Source organism: Polypterus senegalus, chromosome 9, assembly GCF_016835505.1.
Source record: "Polypterus senegalus isolate Bchr_013 chromosome 9, ASM1683550v1, whole genome shotgun sequence".
NCBI classification, from domain to species: domain Eukaryota; kingdom Metazoa; phylum Chordata; class Cladistia; order Polypteriformes; family Polypteridae; genus Polypterus; species Polypterus senegalus.
This window is the reverse complement of record NC_053162.1, coordinates 41,952,119-41,969,012: the sequence shown is the minus strand read 5'-3', so window position 1 is coordinate 41,969,012 and position 16,894 is coordinate 41,952,119. Positions and strand designations below refer to the sequence as shown.

At 33.1% G+C, this 16,894-nt stretch overlaps 1 protein-coding gene across 2 annotated transcripts in view; it reads left to right on the top strand.

Moving 5' to 3' along the window:
* phaf1 (phagosome assembly factor 1) overlaps positions 1-16,894 on the top strand; it is a 30,759-nt gene that overhangs the window by 10,979 nt on the left and 2,886 nt on the right. Inside the window, exons 6-15 of one of the 2 annotated variants that reach the window (XM_039762995.1) lie at positions 166-260; positions 855-952; positions 2,436-2,548; positions 6,052-6,185; positions 7,026-7,109; positions 7,505-7,587; positions 8,052-8,095; positions 9,675-9,724; positions 12,781-12,839; positions 16,462-16,534. In XM_039762995.1, coding sequence (XP_039618929.1) covers positions 166-260; positions 855-952; positions 2,436-2,548; positions 6,052-6,185; positions 7,026-7,109; positions 7,505-7,587; positions 8,052-8,095; positions 9,675-9,724; positions 12,781-12,839; positions 16,462-16,534 — 833 coding nt within the window. The remainder of the gene's footprint in view (positions 1-165; positions 261-854; positions 953-2,435; positions 2,549-6,051; positions 6,186-7,025; positions 7,110-7,504; positions 7,588-8,051; positions 8,096-9,674; positions 9,725-12,780; positions 12,840-16,461; positions 16,535-16,894) is intronic. The other variant, XM_039762996.1, reaches the window with a different exon arrangement.

Here is a 16,894-nt window from a genome sequence, read left to right as displayed (position 1 = left end):
AGTATGTGTTTTGTATAAATATTACTGTTGTCAAGAATAAGTATAGCTATTTTGGAAAACTTCCCGTTTGTGACATAAAGACATAATTTCCCTCCTTAAAATTTTCTACAAGCACAACATGGAAACTGCTTATGTTTTAATGAGAAATGAGTTTCTCTATTTCAGTCTATAATGCAGCTGAACATCTCTTTCATCTGAACTTCCGAGGACTGTCATTCTCATTTCAACTTGACACCTGGAATGAAGCTCCAAAGTATGAGGTTAGACTGCCCTGACCTTGCCAAATGTATATTGAATATGGTTGTCCTTCATGCTGTAACTGCCAGGGATCTATGAGTAGTTCAGTTTGTACCTGTGATGTGATTTTTTTTTTCACTTTTCTGACTGCTAAATGTGTATCTTTATGCTAGAAATGATCCAAAAAAAATAAAATAAATGTATTTATTATTTTCATTTTTTTTTAAATATATACAAGCCCAACATTATCGTTTAGTGATGCTTATTCTAAAATGCTTTATTATAAACGTTTCTTGATGAGTTTCATCAAATCACTGTCAGTATGTTTCCTTTGGTTATTCTTCTCAGTCCAGAATGTTGTGGCAGCAAGCAAAGTATAGCTGACAAATATGCCATTCTGTTCTATTTGGGAGAGTTCTGTTAACATACATTTTGTTTGTTACTTTTTTTCTCTCAGTATTAATAATTTTGTCCTTTAGGAAAGGAAATGTGTACATTGAACATGTGTTTCTTTGCATTCCTTGCTGCAGATGTGTTATTTTAACTCCTCTTATATTAGTGAATGCCAGCTTACATTAAGCATTGCATATCTAGCAAGAGTTGTTTTGCTTTGACAGCCTAATTTTGCCCTTGGGTTGGCCTCCCTGCAGATTCCACATGGAGCAACTGTGAAACGCATGCACATCTACACTGGAAACTGTCTGCAAGATACCAAGTAAGCATTAATCATCTGAATTTTCTTATTTACATTTTTGATAAACTCTTTTGAGCTTTATTTATGAATTGATCTTATTCTAAAGTATTCCATGTTAATATGATTTTCTGTACAGATTTCAACATTTCTCAATATGATACTTCAGAATCATACTATATATTGCCACAATTATTTGTAGGGACATGTATATTTATATGTGTGAGTTAGCTCTTGAGAAATTTGTAGTGCATCTTGATGTTTGTAGGGTTGTTCTAAATGAGTTGAATGAATCAGTGTAGGAATTAGTAACACCCATATTCAGGAAGTACACTTACCTTAATTTGCTTGTAATACCCCTTAACTTTGGACAGAATGTTTAAAAATTAATAAACTACTTGAGACAAATTCATTCCTGCATTATTAAAAGTTACAGTGTAAACTGTATGCTGTAAGCTTCCAGTTTATCTGTGGTGTGCTTGTGGCCACAACTCCTTTAAAGCCTTTGACGTTTTAATATTAACTGTATGCTTTGCACAGGGTGTTGTGTGTAGAATTCTGAGGAAAAAAATGAATTTAATCCATTTTGGAATAAGGCTGTAACATAACAAAATGTGGAAAAAGTGATGCGCTGTGAATACTTTCCGGATGCACTGTAAATAGAATTTTGAGTTTTACAGGATTAAATAGAAAATTCTATTATTATCCTATATAACTTTCAATGGTCTTGCACCAGACTACATCACTACACCTCTCCATCACTGTGCTCCTGTTCGCACACCAAAGTCCACTGATTCTGGCAATCTTGTTGTGCCCGACACTAACCTGCACTCTATGGGTGACAGAGCCTTCAGCTCTATAGTGCACGGAATTTGGAATTTCCTCCCTAAATTAATAAAATCAGCTTACTCAGTTTGTTCTTTTAAAAAAAAAAACACCTTGAAACTCACTTATAGAGGAAGACATTTAACATACCCTGACATTCTGACTTTTTTAAATTTTAACTTCTCGTTTCAAATGCTCAAGGTAATTTGTGTTTGTATCACAAATTATGTTATTTCTTATGAATTTCTTTTTTTTTTTGTATTCTATTTCAGTGCTTTGTATATCGTCTTCTTATCTTCATTTTGTGTTTTATATGGATATTTGTATCCAATGTATATCCAATATATAACCTGTTGTTATTTATGAATTTCTGTGAAGCACTTTGAACATAGGAAGGGGGCTATATAAATAAAATATTTTTTATCAATGCTTATTTTCTGTGCTTGTCATTCCTCTTTCTCTCCAGAAAGTGTTACTAAGATATATTTATATCACTACCCCAGATGCATTAAATTTGGTAAATTGAAGAAGTAATTTTTTTTAAATAAATATTTTTTAAATATTTATTTTTATATTTGTTTTCTAATTAATAAGCTTTACCCAATAAGAAAAGACAAATCATTCAAGTATGCTTTGTGTTTTTTCTTTTTTCTTTCTAAAAATTTCCTGTCCTCTCTTTCAGGGCACCGACTATGCCTCTAGCCTGCTTTCTTGGTAATGTGTATGCAGAGTGTGTTGATGTTTTAAGAGATGGAGCTGGACCTTTGGGATTAAAATTACGTCTCCTCACTGCAGGTACCAGTGTAACAGCTTTTTATAATTTGTTTTAACTGTTTCACACAATATATGTCTGTATTTATTGTTCTTTTGTTAACTTTCCTTATTACCCTTTTGATTCAATCTTCTAAGGCCACACAAATTTTCTATTAATGGAATTTGTACTTCCTTATAGAAAAATATGAAAATATTTATACAGTGCTGGAAAAATGCTCATCATATTATTTTAATACTTTGTATGATCACTTGACTACATTAATCAATAAATGATATATAATATAATTAACACGTGAACCCCTGCCTGCTTTCTGTTTTTTAGTTGCCATCTGAACATCTCTCAGTGTATAATATATTTAATCATGTTGGTGGTTATGTGTAGATAATTGGTTAAAAAAGTGCTAAATGTGATGTAATTATCCATCTCAATGGAGTACTATTCTAAAATAAAATCAGACTGCAGTATTTTAAGTAATTGTATTTTGTGTTATTCATGTTAAACGCTTAGCTATTGCTTATTTTCTTATAGTACAATTTTATTTTACTTCTAAATCCACACAGTTGCTTACATTTACTGTATAGAATGCTATTAACTACAAAAATATGATTTAGAAAATTTACATATGGGGTAATATTTAGGGTTGTTCAGTTAATTAGTTAACCACTTTGAAAGTTGGAGCATGTTACGTTTTATTTGTTGCTTTGTCAAATAATTATATATACTTAACACATTTTGTTTATTAAAAGTTTTTTAAAGGTGGATCTTACACAAAAAATACAGCTATAATAGAATGCAGTTGCACATGTTTGTATGCTACATTAAATATGTCATGTACTTGTAAAAAATAAATAAATAAATAGCAGAAATAGGCTTGTGGTGGCTCAGAAGCCTTTACAAATGGCAGATTCTGTTTCAGGTAATGTCAAAATATCATCGATTGATGTTTGCTTTTGAAGCGGTCATGACTAATTTTGGCTTGAATTGCTTAAGCATAATATTTTTTTAGGATGTACCTGATGAAGAGTTAAAAATCTCCAAATTGTCAGATTCTTCAGACCATATTGGGAAGCAGCTCTGGAGCTTTATCGATAAATGATAGTGCCAGAAAACTATTGAATCCTTATGATGTTCAGATTATGCAGTGGTGTGATTGTTTTTTTTTTTTTTATTATAATTTAACCGTGGAGTGAATATATTTTGTTTTTACTTTTATGGTTAACTTGTTTTAAGCAGCAGGAGACGAGAGCTGGCATACAAATGCACATGCTTTCCCTGACATTTGACTGACTTGTATTGAGGATCCTTTTTGCCATCAGTTGCAGAAGTCATATGGGTGAAAAGTGAAAGTATAGAAAATATTCAAGTTGAAGTCACAATTATCCATAATTAAAGCTGCCTAGGATGTTTCTCAATTTTAAACTAGACAAGTTTGAACATTTTCGAGTGGCTTTCAATGGGAGGTTTTGAAATTTTTAAAACTTTGTACAGCATGCCGTAATAAACATTTTGTGACTAAAATTAAACTATCCCAACAAATTTCTTTGAAGAATAAGTGTGCCAGATTTCAACAAAATGGGTCCGCTGGGAGCCAAGTTGCTTTGTTCATACAGAGAGACATGCCAACTGCAGTAGGTGCTTTTATGTGTGGACACACCTAAAAAGGCAATCTAGACCAGATATTGAGCCTTTGATTTTCATACAATTTGAACAGTAAAACAAAAGCAAAAACCACAACACCACTGAAATAGTGCTCCAGTTTTGTTACAAGAAGTAAATTAGAAGTTAAGCTTCTGGAGCCAGCATTTAATTATGATTTCAAGGCAGAAATTTGGCAGAGGTCTGAAACAGTTGGTATTTCCCTGTTCCTAAAAACCCTTCTCAACACAATAAAGAATTGTTTTACAATAGAAGTGCAAGACTGCAAATACAATCAGATTATGTTATTTTTAACTGAAATTACGTTTCTGTGAAAGTACTTTAGTAGGTTGAGTGGCTTGCATTTTCTTTCTTTGAAAGCTTAAACCAATTCAAATCGTTCGTTCTCTCAATAATTTCCCACGATTTAACTACTGAAAAATAGAATTAGCAGCTCCTTTCCTATTCTGTCATACAAATCCTAGTATTAGACACCATTTAGTAAACCACATTAGCCTAACTCTGAAATAGCTCACCTGCGTTCCTGTTTTTCACATCATCACCCACAACCATGGCAGCGAGCCTTGTATTTTTCTGTTCTGCAAGAATGCAGAAAGTAGTATACTTACTACCTGGTAACAATGTTAGTCTCCTGATGTGCCAAGCACCTTATTCTTGGATTTCCATTATTATCATTCTTGTTTTATCTAAATTTTCAATCAGTGCTTAGATTGTTTGATTTCTTATTTCAGCTCCTTTACCTACCTCCCTCCCCTCTTGGCTCTCTCAGGAACATGTGAAAGTGATTAATCTTTTTTACTAAGAGTAATATGGTAGTCTGTGCTTTTCATTTTATCTAGCTATAGTGTGAGACTTTGAGGTCAAAGTGTGTCTCTAAAGGTTGTATTTTACATAATCACAGGACAGTCTAAAGGAAATAGGAAAATAGCTATGAGTTGTGTGTTTTTCCTATGACTGAACTATAAACCATCAACTTTAGGTATGACTTTCTTTAGGTATATTCTTTCTTCCTCTTGTAAAGCACTTTGAGTTACATCATTTGTATGACAAATGTGCTATATATATATATATATATATATATATATATATATATATATATATATATATATATATATATATATATATATATATATATATATATATATATATATATATATATATATATAATAATGTTGTTGTTGTTGACTAGGACAGCACTTTGGTGTGATGTTAATGGGATTGTCATCCATTTAGAATTTGCATATTTTATTTGAGTCTGATTGGGCTTTCCTCCCACAGAATTGCAGATTACATTAGTTGGGGACTGGTTTGAATATGGGTGTGTGCATGTGTGGGCCATGTGAGTAACTGGGTGGTCTCCACCTAGAGTCCAGTGCTGCCAAGGTAGACTCTGGCTCGCACAATTCTGAATAGGACTTGATAGGTCTGAGAATGATATGTAATGTTATCATTAAGTAATCAACAAAAGTCTTAACATATAGTATATCCAGTCCATGGTTCTTGTTGCTGCTGTTTGTTTTTTCCTTAAAATACATTTTTCTTTTATTTACATTATTATCATATATTATTTAAATGTATTGAATCCTAAAATCAACATCATCTGGAATGATTTGGAAAGGTTAACTGGGGAAATCTCTTTCAGTAATTACACTGTGCATTATAGATAACCACAATAGCAAAACAAACTTTTTTGATTAGAGGCTTTTTGATTCCCTTGTAATAGAAACCTAACATGCATACAAAAAGTGAATCCAAAAATAGTCCAGGCTCTGTTCATGTGTAATGTTGAGAAATATGTGCAATTTGTAATTGTCCACTTCTTAAACAAGTTATTTTACTAAAGGATAATTTGTTTTGTTTTATGCAGGCTGTGGTCCTGGAGTCATGGTTGATGCTAAGGTTCGAGTTTTGGAACGTTGCATTTACTTTGGTGACTCTTGCCAGGATGTTCTGAGCGCTCTTGGATCACCACATAAGGTCTTCTATAAATCCGAGGACAAGGTACTAGGCATTACTGTTCTTTGGCATATGATTTAAAAAAAAAATCCTTACACCTTTAATAGTTGAGGTACAACAGTTTCTCAATTGAAGTCTGGAATGTGTTCTTTTGAATACAATTTGTTAGTTTTTTTGTAAAATAAATCGTTATTTTAATCTGAATGTTAGAAAGTATTTTTATATATGTAATGATGTATAACTAATTGTGTGGTAGTATTACATTTAAAGTTAATTCCTGCCTTACACATGGATACTGCCAGATAGACTTATTCCCCATTACTGTGTACTCAACTAGCTGGGTTATGGAAATGTTTAAATACATTAAAGTTTTCTTGTTGCCACTTTCAGAACTGAATAATTATGTATGTTTGTAAGTATGTCTTGTGTTTCACAGGAATCCTGTTTAAGCTTAGTTTCAGTACACATTTCTGTTTAAGTATCCTCTACTTTCCATAATTTGATTGAGAAGGTGTGAATGCATATGCTTGAGTGTGCCACATAAAGACCTGGCTACCCTTCTATTAATGGTTCCTGCCTTGCATTCAGTGCTACTAGGATAGAGTTGAGCCACATGCAACTTTGAATTTGATGAATATGTTCAGAAATGGTTGAACAGTCACAGCTCTTCTTTTTCACTCTTGGTGCTTTGTCTTAAATTACTAAGTGGTTTTTTTCAATTTTCTTTGCATTTTTATTTGATTCACATGCTCCATAACTTTGTTCACTACTTTACAGCATTCTTCACATATTTACATGCCTAAACATTTTATACTATAGAACTTTACTAGTAGTTTTTTGCATCCCTTGATAAGTTGTGTTTCTTTGCCTTTATTTTACTTTCAGATGAAGATTCATTCTCCTTCCCCGCATAAGCAAGTGCCCTCCAAATGCAATGATTACTTTTTCAACTATTTCACACTTGGAGTAGTAAGTGTAGCTTTCTTTTTTCATATGTATTTTAATAGATTACCTAAATGGGAAGACAATTGAATCACAACAGATATGTATTAGTGTTTATTTACTTTAGCACAAAGTAAGTCATAAATATGGCAACATATTGGGACTTCTTGAGTTACAGAGCAGATTTCATTGTAATATAGGTTTAGTGAGATTTGCATATTATTTTAAGTTTTAGGGCTTATAAAGGTTAAAATTTTCGAAGTCGAGTGTGTGACACTTTTCTTGTCCCCATGTATGTGGCGCTCTTCTATATAATCACACCAAGAAATAAAGGGTTGTGGGCTTTGAAATTTTAGTGTTTTATGTGACCCAGAAAATATAAGCCTCAAAAAACTGTAATTTGAATTCTCTTTTTCTTTTAGGATATTTTGTTTGATGCAATTACTCATCTAGTGAAAAAGTTTGTCTTGCACACAAACTTTCCTGGTCATTACAATTTCAACATGTGAGTAAAAAAAAAAAAAATGAAGTTTCATTATACCCTTATGCATTATATTTCCACTTTCCTGGCATTAGAAAATAGTTGCACATATGTGGGATGCTTCATTTTGTGTTTCACGGAGTGGGAATCATTAAAAACTGTAACAGACTAATTTTAATTGTGAGTGAAAATCTGTTTTGTCTTTTACATATTGCCTCTGAAGGTGGACTGCTTTTGCTGTTAATAAAAGCATTTTTCAGTGCCTTTAATTGCTATATGTGTTCTATGCTTTTGGAGAGTCAAGTCTATGATTCTGTTTATTAAACTAAAACAGCTGCTGAAACATCAGTGCTTCGCAATGCTTTGGGCAGTATGCTTGTGTAATCCTTAAATTTCAACTTGTAATTTATTTTCTTGTATACATTTAGTAGCGATAATGACTGATAATGACATTTTTGACAGTGCTATAATATTGTTTTATTCTACAGTTACCATAGATGTGACTTTAAGATTCCACTTGTAATTAAAAAAGGTTAGTGCATAAAAATTGTGTAAGTCTTTCTTCTTGAAATGTATACATTTACATATTTGACTTTTTAACTGTCTTTTGTGGAAAAATTTTATATTTTTGACAAACTGGATTTAATACAAATTGTATTGCAGTTACATCAGTCAGTTTGCCTACCAAAGAGTATCTTGCAGGAGTAATCTAATTCTTTAAATATTGTAAAGCCATTTATTTTTGTTTTCTGCAAATGATGAAACAATACAAGTTAAACAATTTGTTCGGAAACAAAATGCATTTTATAGTTGAGAAACACTTCTTATGTATAGTGAAAAAAGATAAATGTACATATACGAAAACATAGTTTAGCACAGTCTGGGTTTTTGTGTGAATAAATAACAAAGTTCTCATATGTGGCAAATCAATGGAAAACAAACTCGCTTTTTTACAAATTTTGTGCAGATAAAACTACTAGAAGCCTATCATAGCAGCACTAGAAACAAGGCAAGAACCAACCTAGCCCACACTCCTGTGTTAACCACTGCCACACGTTATCACTTATTAATGTGCTTTTCGTGCAGGGCTGTCTTTGACTGGTTTGCTCAAATTTGAGGTGGCCAAACATTAGACTAGTAATTGTGAATGTTAGTATGTCGGATTGTGATTGAACAGTGTGTACTCATTACTTATTTTTATATCAATCAATCCATTTGCTAACCCACTTATTCAAGTTAGGCATATTGAGAGTTGTTTCCTTGAGTTTAGATATCACAAGGCCTAGTTTATATTAAACTATTAAACTTATATTAAACTATCTATATTTAACCCAACTGCTCTCCAAAAAGTATTTTTAGGGGTTTGTTTTTTCCAGATATTAAAACCTTTACAGTATGAAATAAATTACATCTATGAAAGTGACAAAGTTTAACCCCAATCTCCAGTAATTAACTTTGATATACTTTAGGCTTTTTTTTTATTTTTTTTTTAAATAAAATTTTTAAGGCATCAGCACCTCTATATATTGTAAGCTGTATGAAGTACTGGCAAAGTCGCTTGTCCTCAAACTGCATAATGTACTTATGAGACCAAATTTGGAATTCTGTGGGTAGTTTTGATCTCTTTTTACAAAAAGGACATAACTGCATCACAGAAAGAGTAGAGCAAAGCTACATGACTGCTTGTGGCACTGCAGGGTATGATGTATGTGGAGTGACTGAGTTTTAGACATTAGATTAAGGTTAAAATTTTTTGTCAAATAAGTAAGATGATGCCCCCTTTTATTTCAATATAAGTTGATCACCATGAACACCTAATCATAAATGGAAACAAATGTTAAGAAATATGTTCTGGAAACAGAAGACTGCGTACATGGAACAAGTTACCTCCAGATGTAGTAAAAGATAAATAGTACCTTATGGAAATTCTAAAAAGGAGACTTGACATTGTTTAGGAAAATTGGTTGGAATAATAATGGTTGAACTGTGTCAGGTGGAATGGTTTGATTTTGTCAAAGTTTAATAATTTCTTAAATTACAATCTCTTCCATGGTTAAAAATAGTTAGTAAAAGCTCTCTAAATGGTATTACTTTGTTCTCTTTTCCTTAAGATGGGGCAGACTCTCAATCTGAGCCTTGTGTTTTAACTACATACAGTAAGGTAAGTGGGTCTGACTAGAAAACAGGCACCCAAAGAGAAATGCATTTCAGAAGAAGGATTTGCATATTTGTCTTTTTTCTTCTTTGTCATATTATGAAGTTTACTGATATAACATTTCAAAATATCAATCAGAAAGCAAAACAGAAGTGATGTGTGTGAAGAGAATTACGTATTTTATCCAGTGACCTTGTTACTGGTGTAATATTACACACACTTTATTTACAAATGAGGACTACATAAATAAGCTAGTTTATAACTGATTTTCATGTAACTGGCAGTAAAACCATTCAAATACACACACACACAAAGCATGTGTATATCACCAGTTATATACAAAGTTTAGGCACCCAGTCACAAATTGCATGTTTTAAAAACTATTTATTTTGAAGTTCTGCTTGAAAAAGGCTGTTATTCTTGAGAACAGGTGTAGCATCCTGAGATGATAGAATGATCAAAGCCTTTCAGCTCTGGATTTGTCATAACTTAATACAGGGTAGGAAATCATCAGCCTAGTATTAAATGTCTGTAGTAAATATAGAAGTGCAGTCTTTATACATTGAATACAGGAAGCCATTTCTGAATGGCAAACTATGAGTCACTATCATTTTAGTATTGTGAACTTTTAAATTATTTCTGCATTGTAAATTGGGTGTGATAGTTATATTTTATTGGTTTAAAATTTGTGTTTGGTATGGAAGACTTTCACATTGTTTTGTTGTATATCTTTTGTGATATTGATTAATATAGTAGATGTGTTTTTTTTACCTAATAATATTGGCATTGCTGATTATTGCTGTAAAAAGTTGGTAGATTGCCAGGCTTAATGTTTGCCTTGGAATCAGAATTTTTCTTTGTATAAATTGTAGCTGCCTATGGGGAGGTTATGTTCCTTTTAGCACACCTTGGGGGACTATTTTGTTTCAGAATGTTACAGCCAGCTTTACTTTAAGTTCCAAATGTGTAATTTTATTTTGAGGCCTTAAGAAAACTGCATTAATTAATCCATTGGAAGGTTGCCCAAAGTGTTACACATGCCAAATCAACTGTTTTTTTTCCAGTCCGTTAGGATCAGCAAATATTTTTCTTCAATCTCCATTAAAATGTGCTGAAATATTCCCATATAAACATGGTTCAATTAAAGATGAAATTTGACTAAGTGTTTACATTAACGTTTATATTATATTGTATGCACACACTACTCTCACTCTGTACTACTCCTACAAAATTTTAAAAATTCAAATAAAAAAATGAATTTATTACACAAAATACATATATAAGAGAGTTGGTCACTGGGAGAACACTAAAGTTACAAACAGAAAATAACCCAATCTTCCTCTCTGTGTTTGACTACACAGGATCTTGTCCCTAACTACAGTAAGGATATATAGCCCACTTACCCAGCACCTAATTACTACCCTCCTCTTTGACCACACTAGCACCCTACGAGTCAAACTTTTACCCACTGTCTTTCCGTAACTCCAGAGCCACTTGTCCAGAGGCAAACACTGACATTTAAACTTCTCTTTTTTTCTGGAGCAACCACCTGAGTTTCTTCCAGGAACAAGAACATCTTGTGAAAGTCCTAGACCCACTAGACAACTGTAGTTATCCCTGCAACTCTAAGCCCCAGTATACTGTTAATGGGCCATAAGCACTGGATAAGCATTGGATAGGTTTGGTACTGCCTGTCTTCCATAACGTGTAACTATGCCCTACCACTTTGATTTGGGGGCCATCTGCTGTCACTTAATGCTGTGTTTACATGCTTTGGGAAATGGGTTTCAAGTAGGAAATTTCACATGACTGCCTTTTGAATTGTAGTTGCCTCTTGACTAGTGGGACAGTTTGTTTATTTGTGAAGTAATACTGACCTTTTTCCTCATTTCAGTTTACAAAATATAAAATAATAATCAGTTCAGCACCTGGTAGAAATTCCCATAGTGTGAACTTAGCATAATTTGGACACTTTGGTGAACCTTCTACTGCACATGCTGTATGACATCTGTTTCATTTTATCCCTCATGGAATAATTACTTTTGTGACACATATTGTATTTCGCAAGAGCCCTTGGTGGCCTTTTACCAACATTGCCACTTGGTAGATTTCTTCAGTTACCAATTTATACAGACCGTACAGGCCAAAAGTTTGGACACACCTCTTCATTCAATGTGTTTTCTTTATTTTCATGACTGAAGGCATCAAAACTATGAATGAACACATGTGGAGTTGTGTACTTAACAAAAAAAGGTGAAATAACTGAAAACACATTTTATATTCTAGTTTCTTCAAAATAGCCACCCTTTGCTCTGATTACTGCTTTGGACACTCTTGGCATTCTCTCGATGAGCTTCAACAGGTAGTCACCTGAAATGGTTTTCACTTCACAGGTGTGCCTTATCAGGGTTACTTAGTGGAATTTCTTGCTTTAATGGGGTTGGGACCAGCAGTTGTGTTGTGCAGAAGTCAGGTTAGTTGGACGATCATTTATTTTTCAACAGGACAATGACCCCAAACACACCTCCAGGCTGTGCAAGGGCTATTTGACCAAGAAGGAGAGTGATGGAGTGCTGTAAATGGCCATGAAAATAAGGAAAACACATTGAATGAGGAGGTGTGTCCAAACTTTTGGCCTGTACTATATATATATATATATATATATATATATATATATATATATATATATATATATATATATATATATATATATAAAATGCTTAGCTTCTGGTTATACTTATACTATACTTCAGAGATATCTGTATTCAGTGTGTTAAATATTCCCATGTCATATTCAATAAATTCTGCATTCATGCCATGGACCAGAAACAAACTAAAAATTGGATTTGTGACTTCTAATTGATTCATTGTGGTATATTTATGGATATCTTTTATGTATGTATTTTATGTATATTGATGGACTGAACCAACACATAGCTGCATCATCCTAATGGTCATAGTCTCATTGAGCTCATTGAGCTACTAAAGCACTTTGAGCTACTGTTTGTATGAAAATGTGCTATATAAATAAATGTTGTTGTTGTTGTTGTTGTTCATTACAGTGGGATTTGATTCAGGAGCTTCTTGGACAGCCGATGGAAAAGCCTGTAGTTCTTCATAGGTAAGGAAAGCATATCAAGTCAGATTTTCGCTGGTCCTAGACAGTGATGCTCAGATTGATTGGACTTCACTACAAAAGATCAGAGATTGGAAACAATCACAAAAAATACCTTTTTTCAGCATCTGCTTTTCTAAGCTTTATGGTAATTTAGTTGTAGTGCTCCTTTACGTGAGGTATTAAGGTAGTTGAACATATCTTTTTTTTCTACAAACTTCCTGTAAACAAATTATTTGAACATTAGCCTTTACATTAAAAAAGTGGAGTAATAAAACGAGAAAAAGAAATCAGAGAGGTTGTCTTGTGTAGTTTGACAAAAGGTAAGAAAATTAATTAAAATGGACACTGCTAGTCTGAGTTTGGACAGAGTTTGAACTTGTGTTAAGCACAGCAGCATAGATTTTCAATCAGATAATGAGGTGATAAAGAAGAATTTGAAATTAATGGTTTATAAACATTAGGCTTGTTTACTTAACAGCAAAATGTCTGTTTTACTTGTAAACATGTTAAGCATTTTAGTCTTGCGTATTCTTAATAAACATCTTACGCACATTTGACAGACTTACAGCTATTTAGGAGTTTGTACTGTGTTTATTTTTCATTTAAAATTACACTTATAATGGTAATCCATATTTATAATTACACCTCAAGAATTAGGAAAATTTAGTTGGTACACAGTTAAGAAAAACAACACATTTACAAATGTAGTAAATGTGTATTTTAACAGCAAAAAAGCTGTAGTGGAATTAATGATTAAAAAATATTAAAAACCATAAGTTTATGTGGGTCATTCCATGTCAAATCAACTCAGTCTCAAAAAATTCTGGAAAAATAAATACCAGGTGTTTACCCAAGTTATCCAGGAGGCAACCTGTAAAATTATATTGAAATAAGATCCATAAGACAGCCAATTTTGTGAGGGGAGAGGGGTTTCAATTTTGACACCGCTTTATTTTTTCATCAATTTCACAAGACCATGTCTCAGGAACTAAACCACCTAGCAGACTCAAATTTTGCATACTGGTACTTTTATAGGTTTAGTACGTAACAAAATAAAAATCTTTGTTCCAGATGACACCACTTGATAAGAGCAGACCTTCAAAAATTGAACAAAAATATTTTCTGTCTTTGGCTTTACTGTGTTTAGGCTTTCAGAAAGCATACTTCTAACTGGTACAGCCTGCTAAAATTGTTTCCATGTTTAGACACCTACACAGGGCTTTTCAGAAGGTCAGAAACAAACAAGAAACTGCATCAGGGTAGACCAGCAGACCTCTCCAATGTGAAAAAAATATTCTGGGTCTAATTTTCAGACCACCTTGATTCACTGTTGGAATGTCCAGATATTTTAAATTTTGTCTTTCCTGTATCCTGCACATCCCGTTCTTTCACAAAAAACAAGCCTTACTCTTCTTATGTGAATCTGTCATTTTTATTTTCCATTCTAGACATGGTTTAAATTTACAATTTGTCAACTTGATAATTATCAAGTTCTTCATCACTAATTTAGGTATAGGATTAATGAAAAAAATAAATCACCAAAGGTACATTAAGCACAACACATGAACAACAGCTGCTTGATTTATCGGTAAATACAACACTAGTTGTATTGAAATGTTAATATCTTGGTATCAAAGCAGCAGGAATTTGAACCATTTCATTTCTCTTTCAATTGAAGTGCAGTGTGTAGCGCATCCTTGTCTCGGAGATCAAGATGGTACTGCCTCCTAAAGACCTTTGTAGGTCCACTAAGCGGTGCAATGACACACTGTAATGGCACCGAACAAACATTGTCTCTAGGTGGCCAGTTGAAAGACTGTGCAGGATGGTTTGGATGCATAAAACATATCAGGATGCCTGATCCCACTTCATTCTTGTCATGAATCACACCAGTCCAACATTTTTCATCATACATGCACCCAACATAGCCTCCAATAGGACACTGGTCTAATGTGAGGGACACATCTGATCCATCAGGAGTGTGATCGTGAGAGGACAGGATCTCAGATGCTGCTTCAGTCGTTAATGTTCCAGAAACCTGACTGATTGTGAGTTTGCCATTTTCTGTAGGGATGTAACAGTGGTATCCTCGAGTACCAGGACCTCTTTTGGTCATGAAGAATCACATTCTCTGTTCACCAGCATGAGATAGGACATCATCATTTGATACGAAGAAAACTTTGACTTTTTGATAATTTTATACTTGAAAACTCAATGATTACCATTATTGACAAATGGTGCATTCAGCCTATGTTTAGGATGGCAAATAAACATGAAAGATTTGCATAAAGAAAGTGAAATTTGTGTTTTGAGAAAAAAAGGACAATGCAGAATAAATGAAAAATATTTTTTAACTTATCTGCTCATTCCCACTGCCATTAGGGTGCTCTGAAAATGAAATCTAATGTTTTGTTTGTTTTTTTTTTATTTGAGAGATCTGCTGTTCAAACCCTAATGCAGTTACTTTTCTGTTTATTGCTTTTTCAGAAAGCCTATTTAGTTATCTGAATAGGGGAAAAAAATCAAAAGTCCGTGTTGGTTGCATATGTGTGTTTCTGTGGACTAAACAAACATAGCTAAGCCAAAAATACAAATAAAATTTTCGTCAATTTCATGGGGCTGCTTTGAACATGCACGGTCATCTGGACCAAATGTTTTAATTTCATCACATACTATACCAATTAATGTACCAGAATGCAAAGTCCGAGTCTGCTTGGTGGTTTAGTTCTTGAGCTATGTATGGACTTGTGAAATCTGATGAAAAAATGAGGCAAGATAAAATCGACACCCCAGCTCCCCTCGATAAACTGGCTGTATCTTGGAAAGTATTGATCTTACATTAAAAAATCTTACAGGTCGTCTCTTGACTAATGTGGATACACCTGGGAATTTTTTTAGAATTTTTTTGAGTCCGGAGAGCTTGAGCTGTTGGTTGATGTGACTTGGAGTGATCCATGTGTGTTTATATTTATTCAGTATTTAACTGCCAATATCAATTATTTTAATCAATATGTGAGTGTATGTACAGTATATATTTTTGTTAGACAAGTGGTGAAAACTAGTTTTTTTTTTTTTCAATTAAGCTTTGCTTTAGATTACATTACAGGAGAAACTAAACAACACGACAGCTTGTAATTAAGTGAATAATTTTCTTTTATGCTATATGTACATATTATGGATAAATTAGTTTAAAAAAATATGTATTAAAGGTAATTTTGTTTGTGAAAAATGGAGGGGCAACACCTGTGGTGTATAGTTTAATTATGAAAATACCAAACTCACCAGTTTAATACTGAACACCTAGGTTCTACATGTCTTGTTATGCAGGAGCTTAGTACAAAAATTTTTCTTAAAGTGATAAAGAAAAAAAAAATTGAATTGGCCAGTTTGATAACATGAAATCAGTAATTGGCATCAGCCCTAAAAACCTGATTGGCGCATCCCTAATCCTTGACTTTTATCTCAAGTTTGGCTATTATGGCCTATCGTTAGTCATTGGTCTGCAGTGATTTGAGTCTACTACATTAGACTGGTTTTAAAACCTAAAGATAAGTCTATACAAGAGATTTTAATAGTTTTATTAAGTAATAGCTATAAAACCATTAAATTTCATATTCTTGTTTAGGTCATCTTCCGCTAACAACACCAACCCATTTGGATCCACGTTTTGCTTTGGCTTACAAAGAATGATTTTTGAGGTAAGAAGCATTATGTACACTGCATCATTGATCCTTGAGTATAAAGTAATATATACTGGTTTTGGACAATTTAGGGTTTTTTGTTGTTTTTTTTTTTATAAATATGTTACAGATGAAAGACCAATATAAGGAGCCCAGACACTTACACCACTATTACCCGTAACACAATAACCCTCAGTGGACAAGTCTGTCCTTTTACGTACATAGTTCCAATAACATCATTAATTGATTTTCATTTTCTGTCTGACTCTTTTTACACTCTCTTTCAGAGTGTCTGTTTATACCATTTTTCTTTATGAATATGACAAGGATTGACCTTTCTGTACTACGACATTTTTTCAACTGTTTTCGTATAAAACA